The 17515-nt window shown below is 38.9% G+C and overlaps 1 protein-coding gene across 1 annotated transcript; it reads right to left on the reverse strand.

Moving 5' to 3' along the window:
- Nucleotides 1-1362: 1362 nt before the first annotated feature.
- On the reverse strand, nucleotides 1363-13325 carry LOC137609535 (myosin heavy chain, fast skeletal muscle-like). The gene is made up of 40 exons (XM_068336619.1): nucleotides 13304-13325; nucleotides 12955-13177; nucleotides 12701-12844; nucleotides 11556-11712; nucleotides 11409-11436; nucleotides 11214-11328; nucleotides 11026-11118; nucleotides 10882-10945; nucleotides 10647-10745; nucleotides 10436-10539; nucleotides 10214-10352; nucleotides 10019-10137; nucleotides 9759-9908; nucleotides 9499-9669; nucleotides 9051-9357; nucleotides 8670-8737; nucleotides 8470-8557; nucleotides 8261-8378; nucleotides 7608-7731; nucleotides 7390-7526; nucleotides 7009-7264; nucleotides 6579-6821; nucleotides 6301-6477; nucleotides 6008-6153; nucleotides 5805-5895; nucleotides 5328-5717; nucleotides 5036-5162; nucleotides 4825-4943; nucleotides 4471-4667; nucleotides 4196-4379; nucleotides 3944-4109; nucleotides 3732-3856; nucleotides 3027-3335; nucleotides 2687-2890; nucleotides 2482-2607; nucleotides 2202-2372; nucleotides 1988-2092; nucleotides 1809-1904; nucleotides 1576-1707; nucleotides 1363-1463 (listed from the first exon to the last, which is right to left on the reverse strand). The coding sequence occupies exons 2-40, from the start codon at nucleotides 13156-13158 to the stop codon at nucleotides 1446-1448; spliced, it is 5811 nt and encodes a 1936-aa protein (XP_068192720.1). The 5' UTR covers nucleotides 13159-13177; nucleotides 13304-13325; the 3' UTR covers nucleotides 1363-1445.
- Nucleotides 13326-17515: the final 4190 nt, after the last annotated feature.

The raw sequence follows: 17515 nt of genomic DNA on the forward strand, positions 1-17515 counted from the left end.
AGATTTAGGTGATTATATGAGTTTTAAAGATGTTTCTGGTTGTGTTTCTGCTTCATCTGATCTCCTTTATCAAATCAAATCATATTATAAATAGATTTTACACCATATTTCTGTTTTTGTGCCATGTCAGAATCATGCATAGTGTTTCACTTTGGAAACACCCCCAGATGTTTGTTGTCTACAATTACAGGACACTGGCACTGGTTCATGTAATAAAATTAAAGATGAGGTACTTTCCATATATGCTTAGTCAGCTGTTATGTAACTCCCTAAATGGACACATGAAAACAGTTGGCAGCACATTCAAAATTAGGCCCAAAATAAGTTCCACTAATGGGAAAACAAACTTCATCCAGTTGCTACATTTGATGCGAAGGAAATGGAATCTCTTAAGGAACCATACTCAGTGCGATGGCATAATATAAGGGCTTATGTCTGTGATGGAATGGAATTTTTGAACCAAAGTGACAAACCACAGAGAACTGACAAATATGGAAACACATTTCACGTAGAGTACCTTATGTTAAACTTTTTAACTCTTGCTGACTTCTTTTTAGTTTGCCTCTAAAACACATACTTCACATACTTTTTTGACCTGATGGTGTGAGGAATTGAAGCGGCCAACAAAGTATTTCCCACCCCTCTTTATAGCTCCTTATCTCATGACACTGACTCTATATTGTACATGAGACCATTGCACTGAAAGGAATTTTCCTTGTAAATTAAGGAATAGAAATGGGTGATTATTATATGCACCCACCCATCATCTGTTGTTTGTTTAGCATTTGGGATTTTGCTATGGAAAGAAATATCAAAATACAGGTTTGTATATTGAGCTTTCTACAGTGTTGGACATATGAGAAAACCTTTATTCATAAAACTTCAGGCCATCTTTTACTGGGCCGTAACTTTAGAGCAGACCCAGACTCTGTGTGGGTGGCAATGTGCCCTGACTAGTTGGGTTGACATCCCTCAGAATTTTTCATGAAGCATAATAATTCGAGATCTTAACAATATCTTTGGCAGGCATCAGCTTTATCCTCTCACACCCATTGTTACCATTTGTTTTGTGACACATTCTCAACAATGTCAAAATTCAGGAACACTACTCAGCTGAGGTAGACCACATTTTAATCAGATCACTTCTGATGAATGCCAAAACATGAAACTGGTTAGTCTGAGAGTTAAGTTGTTGGAAACCATTTAAACATACATTCAGACATTCCCCAGCTCTGACAAAAAAGGAAGAAATAAGATATTAAACCTCTACTGCTCTACTGTTCTACTTCTTTCTTTATGTTTGGACCAATTCCCCTATTCAACCAGCTAAATTAGTCAGCAGTGAATGACAGGATTCATGACAGTGGTGACAGTGATCATCTTTATTGAAAAGTATCCCCAACCAGTAGTTCATATTTTATGAACACAGGTCTTCATGATGACCCTCATTCAGCCGAGTCCGACTGGAAAGGAGATGAAAGATGATTAGTGTGTCAAATTTTATGCAGTACATCAAAAAATTAACTTTTGATTTCAGCACAATTGATTTTATGATCCTGCAAACAGAGATATTACCTTTCCAGCATCACGGCTCTTGGCTCTCAGCTTGTTGACCTGGGACTCAGCGATGTCAGCACGCTCCTGAGCTTCCTCTAGCTCATGCTGAACCTTCCTGAATCTGGACATGTGAGTGTTGGCCTGCTCCTCCTGTGAAGGGAATGGGATTGTATAAGTGTAGTTATTAGACAGGTAATGACAGTATTGTTGATTCTAAATGACATTATTATCATTTAATGCTGATGACTTACAGCCTCCTCAGCCTGTCTCTTGTAAGCCTTAACCTTGAGCTGCAGTTTGTCCACAAGATCCTGGAGTCTGATTCCATTCTTCTTGTCCTCCTCAGTCTACACAGATACAGGCTCATTCAGTGAGTGATGAAGAACCAAGTATTATAGAGACGATAGGGTAGTTTTTCAGGAGGAATTACCTGGTAGGTCAGCTCCTTCACTCTCCTCTCGTATTTGCGGACACCTTTGACAGCATCAGCTCCACGCCTCTGCTCAGCCTCAACTTCAGCCTCCAGCTCACGCACCTGGAGGGTAATGATAAAGAACAGAAAGAAAAACAACCTTCATCGGGTGCTTTTAAGCTTGACAAATTAATGATGAAACTGCTGTTTGAGTTTCATGTATATTACATACCCTGGACTCCAGTTTCTGGAGCTGCTTCTTGCCACCCTTCATGGCGAGATTCTCAGCCTCATCCAGACGGTGCTGCAGGTCTTTGACTGTGACCTCCAGGTTCTTCTTCATCCTCTCCAGGTGAGAGCTGGTGTCCTGCTCCTTCTTCAGTTCTTCAGCCATCATGGCAGCCTAAAACAAATGAAAAAAAGGTTTCCAAATTTGTTATCCGTGTTAAACATAACTTTACTAATGCATTGAAAGTAGACCAAAAACAGATAAATACGAGATGTAAACTCACATCAGTGATAGCCTTTTTGGCCTTGTCTTCAGCATTCCTAGCTTCCTGGACTGCATCATCCACTTCACCCTGAACTTGGCTAAGGTCAGCCTCCAGCTTCTTCTTGGTGTTCAGAAGACTGGTGTTCTAAATAATGATATAAAAGAAGGGATCTGAAATGTCATGCTTTTATTTAAAGAACAAAGCTATATTACAGACAGCAAACCTGAGAGTGGAGGAGTCCAACACGCTCACTAGCGTCAACCAGCTCCTGCTCAGCCACTTTACGTCCTCTCTCTGTCTGTTCCAGAGCAACTCTCAGCTCCTCAATCTCAGCCATCATCAGACCATTTCTGCGCTCCACCATGGCAACCTGCTCCTTCATGTCTTCCTGTCCTCTGAGGGCATCATCAAGATGAAGTTGGGCATCCTAACAACAATAAAAAAAATGCTTTCAACCTTTCTCTTATTTATTTTTCTGCCTTTTTTTTCTGCTTGCCAATAAGCAAACTGTCCCAAAATAATTTAAAATTAAAAAAAAAAAATTATTATCATGCTAGCCTTACTTTGAGTTGTCCCTGGACATTTCTCAGTTGTTTCTGGGACTCGGCAGCCATCCTGTTGGCATGGCTCAGCTGAATCTCCATCTCATTCAGGTCTCCCTCCATCTTCTTTTTAATTCTCAGGGCATCATTCCTGCTCCTGACCTCAGCATCAAGAGTGCTCTGCATGGAGTCAATCACCCTCTGGCTGTTCCTCTTGATCTGCTCCATCTCCTCATCCTTCTCTGCCAACTTCCTGTCAACCTCACCTTTGACCTGGTTGAGTTCAAGTTGGACGCGAAGGATTTTGGCCTCCTCGTGCTCCAGGGTACCCTTGATTCGGTTTCATCAATTAAAATCTAAAGGTTAGTATCTCATACAAGGATTGTCTGAGTGTATCATCACATTGGAAGCTAGAAAATACTAACTAATCTGGTAATGATATTTTTAAATCATTATCAGGCAGAAGCTGATAATGATTTAAAAAAATTTGAACACACTGGCAGTTCACATTGAAAACAGGTGAATGAGAAAAAGCAGCTTTTGTCATGATACAAGTTTGATTAACACATCAAGAGCTGACTGGCCACTCAATGGTTTTCCTGACTCCTTCAAGTTCTAGAAAGCCTCTTAGAAATTATTTTGTTATTGCTAATTGGAGTGGATAATGTCATGAAGAATTGTGTCCATGAAACAAAACATAATTTCTATAATTTGAAAATGTATTACTTCAGCTTCCTCAAGTGCAGACTGAATTTCAGATTTCTCGGTCTCCACTGTCTTCTTTGATTTTTCCAGCTCATGGATAGTCTTTCCAGTCTCACCAATCTGTTCAGTCAGGTCTGAGATCTCCTCTACAGGAAAGAGAGTGAAAAACAAAACAAATTACACCCAAGTGTATCATAAATATTTTCTCTATGTAACTTGAAGAGTTCACATACGTTGCAGGTTCTTGTTCTCCCTCTTTATGGTCTCCAGATGATCCAGAGCCTCCTCATAAGAGTTCTTCATCTTGAACAGTTCAGTGCTGAGAGAACGAGCCTCTTTCTGAGCTCCTTCCAGCTCTGCTTGGCCCTCCTCATACTTCTGTTTCCATTCTGCAAGGACCTACAATTAAAGTTAATGTTAATAAAGTATGAATTAGTTCAAAAGGTGCACATTTATGGTATCACAAAAATCAAATTATGACTAACTTTATCAAAGTTCCTCTGCTTCTTGTCGAGGTTGGCAGCCAGAGAATTGGCTCTCTCCACATCAATCATGAGGTCCTCCACCTCACCCTGAAGCCTCTGTTTGGTCTTCTCCAAAGATGCACACTTAGAGTTGACTGCCTCAATGGATTCCTCAGCATCCTGCAGGCGCTGGGCCAGCTTTTTCCTTTAGGGAGAGGAAATACGTTTGTGACAAAATGAAATACAACAGAAACAACAATTAAAGTGTCGAAGAAAGAGCAGAATAGGTAATTTACTTGGCATCCTCCAGCTCCTCAGTGCGCTGAATGGCATCAGTCTCATATTTGCTTCTCCACTGAGCCACCTCACTGTTGGCCTTGGACATTCCACGCTGCAGCTCAGCCTTGGCCTCCTGCTCCTCCTCAAACTGCTCTCTGAGCAGATCACAGTCATGGCGGGATGACTGAACAGCATGAGCCAGGGCGTTCTTGGCCTTTAAAGAATTTCAGGAGACGTATAAATTGGCCTACATGTAGTATAATGCAATTATGGACTTGCAGTGTGCTAAAATTTTCTTGATAACATCCACCTGATGCATATTGATTATTTATTTGTATTGAGATAGGTTGTGTGAAAGAATATGGTAATACCTTCACTTCCTCTTCAATGTGTCTCTTAAACTCCTCAATCTGCTGAGTGAAAGCCTGTTTGCCTCTGGTCAACTGAGAAACAAGTGCTTCCTTCTCCTCGAGCTGGCGAGAATATTCACCTGAATGACAGTAATTAAAAGGCCTTTGTGAACAACAATGGACCCACACGAAGAATGTTCTTCTTTCCAGACATACTGTATTGGTGACTCACCATTCTCTGTCTGCAGTCTGGCCCTCTGTCCATTGATGTCATTTAGCTGCCGAACATTTTCATCGTTTTTGGATTTAAGTTCACTCAGCTGATCCTCAAGAGTTCTGCACATTTTCTCCAAGTTACCCTATGAAAATATGACAAACTTTTAAAGAATGTATGACATCTGAACAGCCTAAAAATTAGTGGTTATAATGTTTAATGTATACGTTCTTGCATTAAAATTTTTGATTAGGTTCCTTTAACTTAGAGACAGACAAGTGAGTCTTTCCATCATAAAAAAATCACATACCTTAGCCTTGGCAACAGCCTCCATGTTGCTAGACAGGTCATCAATCTCCATCTTATACTCGCTCTTCTCCTTCTCCAGCTTCTGCTTGACACGCTGGAGGTTGTCAATCTGCTCTCCCAGCTCTGCAACACTGTCAGCCTGCTTCTTGCGGAGAGCAGCAGCTGTGGATTCATGCTGTAGGGTTGACTCCTCAAGATCACGGCGCAGCTTCTGGAACTCAGCCTCACGCTTCTTGTTCATCTCAATCTGAGCAGCTGTTGCTCCACCAGCTTCCTCAAGCCTCTCGCTGATCTCCTCCAGCTCCCTGGAGAGGTCAGCCCTCTGTTTCTCAACCTTAGCCCTAGCAGCCCTCTCAGCCTCAATCTCTTCCTCCAGCTCCTCAATACGAGCCTAGATTTGATAATATCAAATGAGGTATTAACTTGGAGCATGGTGGTATTGATTCACTGTATTTATTATCCAAGTTAAATACATTACCTGGAGCTCCTTGATCTTCTTCTGAAGCTGAGCACCAAGAGACTGTTCATCCTCAATCTTGCTGAGGAGCTGGCTGGTCTCGAAGTCTTTCCTTGATTAGGATACCAAGAACACTTTTAGTGTCACCATCTGTTTTGTTATTGAAGTTCAGTGTGTGAAATGCTGACAAGAAAATGGAACACCCAACACAAAGAAACCCTTACTTCTTGATTTTCTCCTCAGATTGTTGTTTGTCATTCTCCAGATCCATTATGGATTCCTGGGCCAGTTTCAGATCTCCCTCAAGCTTCCTCTTGGCTCTCTCAAGGTCCATGCGGAGCTTCTTCTCTTGTTCCAGTGATCCCTCGAGCTATCAGATGAGAATCCATGTTAGCTGATTTATGTATTCAAAAGACTTAGAATCAGGACCAAATACTAAATGATTCCACATATAAAAAATGAGAAAATTAAAATCAACTTCACCATATAAACAAATTCAAAATAAATGTTGTCATACATCATCCACTTGCTGCTCCAGCTTTGTCTTGGCCTTGGTCAGAGTGTTGACTTTGTCTTCCTCTGCCTGGAGGTCATCCAGTGTTTGCTGGTGGCTCTCCTGGAGGGCCTTCTTCTCCTTGGTCAACTTGGCAATAGACTCATCTTGAGATGCCATCTCCTCTGTCAGGTTTTTCACCTAGAGTCAAGGGACATGTTAATAAGTCCCATCACATTATATTGTGTTGCATATACAGTATATATTAACAAGTGTAGTTTAGAGATAGAGATGATTTGAACCTTGTTTTCTGTGGCATGTTTCTCCTTCTCCACTTTAGCCAGGGTAAGCTCCAGGTCATCAATGTCTTTCTTCAGCTCAGAGCATTCATCCTCCAACTTCCTCTTCTTGGCAGTCAGCTCAGCATTGATTTCCTCTTCATCCTCCAGTCTCTCAGTTGTCTCTTTGAGTTTGGCTTCAAGCTGGATTTTGCTCTTGATGAGCCCTTCACACCTCTCCTCAGCATCAGACAGGTTCTCTCCTTCCTAGCAGATTAGAGATGCAATATGGAGGTGTTTTCCATGTAAGATTTCAATATTTAGCGGACTGTGACTAGATATGCCATTTTTATGTATTCAGTATACTTAAAAATGAGAGTATTACTTCAAGTTGAGATGTGCATGTTTGACAAAATGTTATCAAATGCACAGTCGCGAAAAGTTTCTTACTTACTGAAGCCACTTGAAGTTGCAGGTCATTCTTTTCCTGCAGCAGGGAAACCATCTTTTCTTCCAATTCCTTCTTCTTGGCCAAAGCAGTTGCCAGGTCTGATTTCATTTTATCATAGTTCTCCTTCATCTGCTGCAGCTCCTTCTCAGTCTCAGCGCTCTTCAGAAGAGGCTTGATCTTAAAGTACAGTTTCAGCCATGGCCAATTCTTCACATTCATGAATGAACGGACGTTGTACTGGATGCTGTAGATCGACTCTCTATGATATAAATATGACCAAAGTATCAGTTATTTTGTAGTGGATATTCACATATCCAAAGAGTTAAAGTCTTCCGAGACATTCTTCAAATGAACAGAACACAGTGTGTGATACTATAATCCTACCTCCTCTGCATCATCTTAACAAACTCCTTCCTCATGACATATCCTCTGCAGAGAGCCTGAGTCATCGTCACCAGCTCAGCCAGTTTTTCATCTCTCATCTCCTCCAGTGTACCCAGCAGACCAGCTTTGAAGAACACCTGTTATGTTACAGAGACAATGTAATCAGTTACACATACACCAGGACAACTGCACAGGTAATGCAGCCACTGTGGACGTACCTTTGTGTGCCCAAACTTGTACTGAGTGTGGTCCACATCGATGGAGCCCAGCAGCTTCTCTGAAGCTTTCTTGTTGTCAATGAACTGTCCCTCAGGGATGACACTGGCATTCAATACTTTGTATCTATAAGAAAAAAGCGATGTCATTTATACTGTATGTTTTACTTTTACCTTTGTATTCAGGTTGATCTTCAATTAAATAGGTCACTCGGAGTGTCCATCTCTGTGGCAGAAACAAAATTCCTCTTGTACATTCAGATTTTGTGTTGAACATAAACATTTCTGTATGATTATAAAATATTTTCATATTTTGCGGAACCACTTTTTGTTGTCACATATTTCTCTCTTTAACTCTCACTTTTTTGATTGGTAAACCTGTTAACCCATGGATGTCTCTATAAATCGTTGACTGACGTCTAAATTTTTTCCACTTTTTCCATGACAGGGAAGAGTTGTTTATGTTTCTACACAGTGATTAGGGTCCCCTTCAAATATTCATGGCTTTTTTTTTTTCCTGTATTGTCACCATTCCAATAAGTTTCAGGAAAATCAAGCCAGTTTGTATTTTAGTATTACTGCTAAGAACCAAAAAAACAAAGTATCAGACTGAAAAATGTTAACTCTTCGTCACGCGCGTTTACAATGAGAGTCACCTCTGCTTGAAGTCACCGTAGAGGATTCTGCTGGGGAAACCCTTTCTGCAGATTCTAATACCTTCTAGCACACCATTACATCTCAGCTGGTGGATGACCAAGAAGTTCTCCATAAGACCTGTAAATTGCCAAGTCATTGCCGTCATTAAACATTTTTCCACATTTATGTCTTACACAAACCAGAGTTTAGTTGTTTATTTCCTTTTTACCTGGGGTCTTAGACTCATTGGGAATCAGGCAGCGCACAAAATGAGGGTGAGTGCTCCTCAAATTGGTCATCAGCTTGCCCAAGTTCTCCTGTGGGTCATCATCATAGGATAACAAGTCATCAATTCTTCACCTCAGATTTTTAATTTTAATTAATGTATTTATTCATGAATATATTACACAGCATATATGAAATACACACTCTGAAAAGAGCAGACACAGTCTGGAAGGAACCACCCTTCTTTTTACCACCCTTCTTGCTTGCAGCCTCTGATTTGTAAAAAAAAAAAAAAAAAAGTTATGTCTGTCAATAAATAACAGTACAGCAATGGTTTTGAGTTTTCTTTTCTGTAATATGTTTTAAATTCACAGTAGTATACAAAGCTGATAGCCACCATCAGGCTTGACCTGAATGAAACATGACCTCTGTAAAGACAATCCTACTACACCCCCTGTAACGTTGAAAACTGCATTTTCTGATTTGATAAAAACATCTAATAAATGTATGTAAACAATGGCAGTTACTCTCTTTAAATGTTTAGTAGGATGAAACATCAGTACGAAGTTAACACATATTTCTTACCTTCATTTCCAGCATGGGTTGCATAAAGCAATGACAGCAGTTTGTTCGAAGCCTTCTGATAGAGCTGAACGACGGAGTCATTCAGGGGGTCCTTGTTCTTGTCCAGCCAGCCACTGATATTGTAGTCCACTGTACCAGCATAATGAACCAGGGCAAAGTGAGCCTCAGCCTTGCCCTTTCCAGGCTTTGGCTTCTCGAAGCCTTTTGTCTTGCCAAGATGCTGGTCATGCAGCTTGTTCTTGAAAGTTGTGTCAGAGGCTTTTGGGAACATGCACTCCTCTTCAAGGATGGAGAAGATGCCCATTGGCTGAAAAATTGAAAGATAATCATAAAAAGAGGAAGCAGATGAACAAAAAATTGTATTACATTATAAAACCAACTACTTAACCAACTAATCAAAAACTGGCATATGAACCAAGACATCAAGTTGACCATTGTAATTTCTTACCTTCTCAATAAGCTCAATGCAGGCAGCCAAGTCCATACCAAAGTCAATGAATTCCCATTCAATGCCCTCCTTCTTGTACTCCTCTTGCTCCAGGACAAACATGTGGTGGTTGAAAAACTGTTGCAGTTTCTCATTGGTGAAGTTGATGCAGAGTTGCTCCAAGCTGTTGAACTACAGGATACAGGCAGACACTCATGTCATTGGGCATGAAGCGTTGATGTACTGTATTACCACTGCTGATATATTTTTATTGAACTCACATCAAAGATCTCAAATCCAGCAATATCCAACACTCCAATGAAGAACTGTCTTGGCTGCTTTGTGTCCAGCATCTCATTGATACGGATGACCATCCACAAGAACATTTTCTCATAGATGGACTTGCAGAGAGCGCTGACAGCATTGTTAACCTAGACATTATGGTTTTAATCAATGGACTCGATGAAGAAATGGCAATACCAGACAAAATAATGTCTCATTGTTTTTGTCTTTTTCAATCATTACATTTTCATTTTATTACCTGTGGCACTGTCTGACCTTTGGTCACCATCTCATTTCCGACCTTGACTCTTGGGTAGCACAGACATTTTAGCATATCGGCTGAGTTCAGGCCCAGGAGGTAAGCGATTTTATCGGCCACTGGTGAGGAGAAACATATTTAGCATGCAATACATGCAACATTTTACACATCAGAATAAAGACTTTTTGCAATTACCCTCATTGCCATCAGGTTCAGCCTGCTCCTCACGCTGCTTCTGCTTGAATTTCATGTTGCCATGATGCATCACAGCGCCAGTCAGCTTGTAGATGCCCAATTTCTCCTCAGCAGTGAAGCCCAAGATGTCAATGGCAGACTGGAAAACACATCAGCTACTATTAGAGGTACATGAAACATTTCCTGTAGTATTCTATCTATTTAGTCAAAATGTTGTCTTACATCTGTTGCATCAAACTCCTCCACATCATTGATGCTCTTGACAGTGATTTCACCCTGACTGATCATTGGGTAGTCATAGGGGTTGGTGGTGATCAAAAGAGCCTCTGCACAAGGATAACAATTCAGACATTTTTTCTTGTGTTTTTTTCACCCATCTTTTTGTAGTTTTACTTGTACATTTTTTTTTTTTAATAATTATGTTGAAACTTACCCAGGAGCTCAGGCCTGTGACCAGTTGTCAGTTGATAGAATATATGGTAGCTCCTCTCAGCAGACAATTGGAAGGTGACTCTGGACTTCTCCAATAGATCTAACGTTGTGGAAAAAAAGACTGCAATTCACTATTTTGCATGTATGAAGTATGGCAAAAATGTCTCTAAATGCAAACCACCATCATTGTAAAAAATTCAAGAGTTGACTCAGAAAAAATGTATAAAATGGCTTACATGTCTCAATATCTGCGGAAGCGAGTTTGCCGCTTGTGCCAAAGTGAATTCTGATGAATTTACCCTAAACGGAAGTCAATAAATAAATAAATAAAATTCTTGATATGTAACTCAGAGAAATAGCTCCTTTTATGTAACACTTACAAAACGAGAGGAGTTGTCATTCCTCACAGTCTTGGCATTACCATAGGCCTCCAGCAGAGGGTTGGCTGCAATGATTTGATCTTCTAGTGAACCCTACATGAAAATGTTAAAATACACATTGTACATAGTGATGAATCCATAAATAGACAATACTCTTAGCATGGTTCCATTAAAAGCACCCACTTTACCTGCATTTTGCCAGGTGTGTGGTCCGCTTTCTTCCCAGCTCCAGCTACTGCAATTGTTGCGAAGTACTGGATGACACGCTTGGTGTTGACAGTCTTTCCTGCACCGGATTCTCCACTGGGGAAGACATAAACGTCTTGGATTACACAATATACAACATGTCCAAATTATTACATAGTTTTATGTATAATACTCACGTAATAAGGATAGACTGGTTCTCACGATCTGAAATGAAGAAATATTTTGGTGACAGCTTTCAGTGAAGGAGTATTGTACTGTTAATTCTTTAGTGTTTGATGCAACAATAAATTCAAGTGTCTAATTTTCAAAAGAAAATATCCTACCAGTGAGCATGAACTGATAGGCATTATCAGAGATGGAGAAGATGTGGGGTGGTGCCTCAACTCTCTTCTTGCCTCTGTATGCTCCAACAACCTGAGCATCGTACACCGGAAGCCACTTGTAGGGGTTCACAACGACACAGAAAAGGCCAGAGTACGTCTGGAAAGAGAAGAAAGTTTGTCTCCTGACAGTGCAAAAAAAAGAGCAGTATTTAGACAGGATCTAGCCTCCAACATGTTTGGTTGGTCATTTGCTTGGTTGGTTGTTTAGTCCAGAACCCACGAAACCGTGCCAAACCTTCTCACCATCCCAGTCTTCACAGAATGCTCATTTGTTCAAAATCAAATGTGCTGCTACTTTTTTAAGTTAATGAACAAGTAAGGCATCCGCTCTGACATATTTTCAGTTTTTGTTTAACAGTTCTGAATATGTATGTTGTAGATAATGGTATGTATGAGAACAATCTGCTTATTTGGTCCTTCCAAGGCCTTCAATCAGGGGTCGTATTTGAACTTCTGTTGATGACATTTGTGACCATCCCTCACCCAAAATATACTATACATTAACTGAATATCACGCATGACCACATCAGAATCTAATGGATTTTTCAATAGCTCAGTAGATAAGTTTCTCTAACTTAATTATTGATTATAAAATTATGATAATCAGTCTTTTCAGAGGTGTTTCAGCCCAACAATCAGGAGTTTTCAGCTGTTACAAAATATATTCAAACTTTGATGGAGGGAGCAAATGCAAACATTGCTGAACCATGCTAACATTGCCATATGAGAAGATGACTGAGAAGTAATATTAAATGGGCTACTGAAATAAAATAATCAAAGAAAATTAATGAGAGATGATTTTTATTTGCTATAGGATTAACTGCCCATGTTCCTAAGTTCATTTGAGTGCCAATTGATCTCCGGGTTTAGCAATAACGGACTGGATGACACTTTTCACACACAAACCTGGCCAAAATTCCAAACTTTTTTTCAGAACATTTGTATACGATGTATATCACTTCATTCTAAATTTGATTTAGAGTAGTAGGCAGTTATATTGGAATGATAAAACCACTTGTGAAAGTATATTTCATTATCTGTATGCAAATTTTCGTGCTAAAATTAATGTGACGTTAAACACTCACGTAGATCATCCATGATGCAAAACGCTCTTTGAGGTTATACAACACACAAGGCTCATTGAGGTGGGTCATCATGGCCATGTCCTCAATCTTGTCAAACTTTGGGGGATTCATGGGATGGATGTCATCCTCCTTTACAGTGAGAGACTGCGTAGAAAAGGAAATCAATAAATAAATAAAAAGACAATGATACTTTCCAGGATGGATAACATCATATTTCATTGTTCACAAGAGGCTGACATAAATTATTCACAAACCTTCCCTAAAAGAGTCTCAACTGTAGCTTTTCCACCTTCCTTCTTGACAAGTTTACCCTTGAGGTACATTTCGGCAGGTTCAGCCACAAAGAAGGCCGTTTTGGCATCAAAGGGGGTGTTCTGGGCCTCAATCCTTTCCCTCTCGGGCTTCCGGAGGTATATGGAAGCAGGCCCATACTGCTGCATCTCTGCGTCTGTGCTCATGGTTGCACTTTATTGGGGACTGAAAATACGAAGGTGTTTGAACTACATTGAGTATATTTTATTATTATACAATAAAAGTTATTTTAATTGTGCTAATACCTGAATATTATAACTACCGTAAATATTATTCCTGCATATGTCTTACCTCAGCTTATATAAACTGAGTGGCACAGATGTTTTGTTGTTTAACGATGCTAGAAAAGAAAGATTGAGAAAATTATTGAAGAAACACAATCTATACTAAATATTTTCACTTCTGTATTGCTTATGGTGTTAATAGCTATCATGCAATATGAATGTTATTGAACTTGAAAAGTTTTTTTTCTGTCATTTGAATTTCTATTAGTAATCTCATTTTCAGCAAAATCATTCTTTATATTTCTTCAATCAGTTCTGAATGCCTCTGCCATTCTGATCCTGGTAAATTTTTTAAGCTTTACTAAATGCATGGTCAAGACTAATTGCAAAACTATATTTGGATCTTGCTTTAATAATGTAAAGACACATCATTAATTGATATTATTCCTTTGGGAATACATGTAAATAAAACCATAAACATAAAAACAAAGCATGCAATTTAAAGCAAAAGCAAATATTTCAGGATAAATGCAAAGAGAACTAACCTCGGATGTTCTGTCAGTTGTCTGAGGTGTCTGAAGCTGCTGCTTTTATAGAGGCTCAAACTGCCCGGTCAGCAGCGGTCCGCCTCTTGATTTGGTCAAGCATCCCTGCCCTCACAAGATCTATCTTAGCCCATTGCAAGAATTGTAAAGCTCATTTTATCGATCATATTTACACATAGTATTGTTTAACTATTCTAAAATACTAATGTAAGAAAACTGAAAATCTTAGATTTATTAGAATCAGAATTTATTTGATTTGGGTAGTCTTAAAATGAAAAGCAGTTTCAATTTGTATTATGTACATTTTGTATGTCAAACCTTTTTATATACATTAAAATCACAACTTACCAAATCTGACAAAAATACATTTAAATCTATTAATGGAGAGTGCCTTTACTTCCTTTTTTGCCCTTTGTAAGATGAACTCAAATGTCATCGGTATTGAGTGTCAGAACTTGTCCACATTTCAAATCCTTGAAATGTAGTAAAATTGAACACGATTTGGGAGTATGACAAATATAAGTACTGTATAACTACACATTGTACCAGTCTCTCACACACCATAAATACATTTAGAAGAGTATTTCATGCGACATTTGTAATCTCATACAAGGTGTTTTCGAGAGAAGCACTGGACTTATCTTTATTTTGAGTCATAAAATGTGCTGCTAATTCTCAAAGCATGTTCCAAAAATAGATGTTTTGAAATACATTCAAGTTTTTGGGCCATCAGTTTGTTAATAAATAATTTATGTCATTTTAAATTCTCATTTGCCAATATTTAATCATTTGACAGTAGAAGGTTGTCTCTTCTTTCTCTAGCAATTAAACATGCTCATTGCCAGGAATGGACTGTGAATTTGGAGAAGCACCCAAGTGGTGCTGGTATATAGTTGCAAGGCATGGGCACTTCTCATATTCCTCTATTAAAACTGAATGTAAGGCCCTTTCCATAAAGTTCAAGTGGTATTACACCTTGCCTTAAATGGATTAGAATATTTGACAACCATGCTGAGATAAGGCCTATATTAAGTCCCACTCGGATATCAAAGATCTTTATCCTCATGCCACATTTGATTCTAAGGATGTTGTTGCTGTTATGGAAACTCACCGTCCTTGGAAAACTATGTGACTTGTTTTTAGAAATTGTTGTCATTGGCTCGACTGTGAAATTACTTTATAATCTTGAAAACAATTTTCAAATCCAACTGCATTTCAGAAGTATTAACATTGAATTGTATAATAATATTTAGAGTATTGTTAAAAGACAGTTTGCAACCTTCTTAATAGAAAGCTGACTTTATAAACATAATGGTACCACTCTATTTCTCTCAAATCTCTGCACCCAATTTGCTCACAGGGGGATAATTTTCTGTTTCTATAAGTCAAAAGACAGGACTTGATACAGAACAGTTTCACTGTTCAGTTAGTTAATCAAGAAAAATCACGGTAATAAAATAATAACACATATTCAAAGTCAAACATTTTACATATTCAGGAAAACATGGGGTTTCACACTGTTAAAAGACAGTATTGTCTTAAAAAATTGTAAAGGTTTTGCCATGAGGTTTAATTGTATGTTCGAAAAGATTTTTCACACTTAGGCCCCCAAGGGGCGATTCCATTTATGCTGTACTCATCTTGGCTGTCTTGCAAATTCACATGCTCGTACAGCCGGGAATGGAATGGAATTTTGGAGAAGCACACAAGTGTTCCTGGTATATAGTTGCAGTGCATTTGCTGTATGGGTCTTAGCTGTCATTTGAGCTGTAATGGCTTTCGTTTAGAGTGCACATTTCAGTTGGACAACTCATTCTCTAAGACATTTTATTTAAATGTAGATTCTAATTTACTTGACATTTTTTGAATAATTTACCCATCATAATAAATGTTCTCATTTAGCCAGGAAAAGACCATTGCTCCAGGCAAATTTTTTTTACTGTTCTCACTAGTGAAACAATGAAGTTTCAGCATGTTCCAAGTATAGTTATTCTTATATTGTCAACATTTAATTAACAATTAAGTTTTTTCATTAATTTAATTAATAAATGGTTCACTTCAGAATGTGTTTTTTTAGTCAGCATGTAGTCAAATTAAATATAAGGATTATGTTTGTCAAATGTGAAGCAACACTATGATTTACAAACACATTAACTGGTAATTGTAAAGTCAAACACAAATATGACATTTCAAACAAGATAAAAAACGTGATCTCAAAAGCAAACCGAAAGGCAGTTTGTTGATCAAACATAAATCCAATAGGCTAGATTTAAAACTTACACAAGTAACTTATTAGTCATTGGACCCTTTTTTATTTTTTTATGAAAGAGAAAGGCTGTTATTCTTTTCCCAAAATATATTGCACACAATTCACACTTGAAATTTCATTATCATATTGCAGTTTAAAAGCAACATTACAATTATCATATTGCTGTGGTTTCCTACACAGGCTAATTGTATGTGTTCCATCTACTACATTATTAACATGTATGCCACTTATTCTACCACGTAAAATCATTTATCTTGCGATAACGAAAGTAAAAAAAACAACAACAATCATACACAGAGAAGACCCTATGCTCCCCCATAAATTGGTTCTTTCTTAGTCACAAAGGACTTTTCAACCAGTTTTCTGCTTATAAGTAGGTCAAAGAAAGGAAAACAAGGCAGCCAGAGACTGCAACATCCCGCGACACCCCTGAATTCAAATTTTTACCCTGACCTACTTTCATAGGTCAGGGTCATTTAATAAAAGACCCATGATCCAACATGTAACTGGTGCATTCTATTTTTCATGAGGTTTCAGAGATGTGTACCTAAAAAGGTATAAATGTGAAAATGTGACCTTGACCTAGCTTTTCAAGGTCAAGGTCGTCATCTCATTTTCATCCCCTTTGCCGCCCGAGTAATGTGCTTTTTGTTTTATCTTTCTATGTGTCACTGCTCTGCACCAATTACAAGATTCTGTCCAAGGCTTTGGCTACCAGGCTGAGGGAAGCTATGGAGCAGGTCATCCACCGGGATCAAACCTACTGTGTGCCCGGCAGGTCCATGGCAGACAATGTCTACATAATTCGAGATGTTTTGGAGGTTTCCAGATCATTGGGTATAAGTACTGGTCTCGTTTCATTAGATCAGGAAAAGGCATTTGACCGTGTTGAGCACAGCTTCCTCTGGACAACTATGGAGAAGTTTGGGTTCAGCACCGAGTTTATTGCCAAGATTCAGGTGTTGTACAGTGACGTTGAAAATATACTGAAGTTTAAAGGCAGTTTGTGTGCCCCGTCAGGGTGCATCCGGGCATCCGGCAGGGCTGTGCTCTGTCTGGAATGCTCTATGCACTCTGTCTGGAAACTCTCCTCTGTAAAATCAGCAAAAGCATCGATGGTTTGATTTTACCTGGTGTTAGAGAGAGCATTCTTTTATCTGCCTATGCTGATGATGTTGTTGTTCTTATCAAAAACCAAAGGGATGTTGATGTTTTGGTGGGTTTGACAAACTCATTCAATGTTTTAACTGCTGCAAAAGTAAACTGGAACAAAAGTGAAGCCCTTGCTGTTGGTGAGTGGCATGGCAACCTCCCGGTTCTTCCTCAAAACTTGTGCTGGAAGACTGATGGTCTCAAATATCTCGGTGTTTACCTGGGAAATGAGACAACAACCAGGAAGAACTGGGAGGGCGTCATTGAAAAAATAGAAGTGAAACTTAAGAAATGGAAATGGTTGCTCCCCAGA

The sequence above is a fragment of the Antennarius striatus genome, chromosome 16 (assembly GCF_040054535.1).
Source record: "Antennarius striatus isolate MH-2024 chromosome 16, ASM4005453v1, whole genome shotgun sequence".
NCBI classification, from domain to species: Eukaryota; Metazoa; Chordata; class Actinopteri; order Lophiiformes; family Antennariidae; genus Antennarius; species Antennarius striatus.

Excerpts from the sequence above, each read along its gene's own strand:
- LOC137609535 (XM_068336619.1), bottom strand. The coding sequence starts at position 13,158 with ATGAGCACAGACGCAGAGATGCAGCAGTATGGGCCTGCTTCCATATAC. Across the intron at positions 4,668-4,824 it reads ACATTGAAGAGGAAGTGAAG|GCCAAGAACGCCCTGGCTCA; the intron begins GTATTACCATAT and ends AATTCTTTAAAG. Across the intron at positions 1,905-1,987 it reads TGAAGGAGCTGACCTACCAG|ACTGAGGAGGACAAGAAGAA; the intron begins GTAATTCCTCCT and ends GTATCTGTGTAG.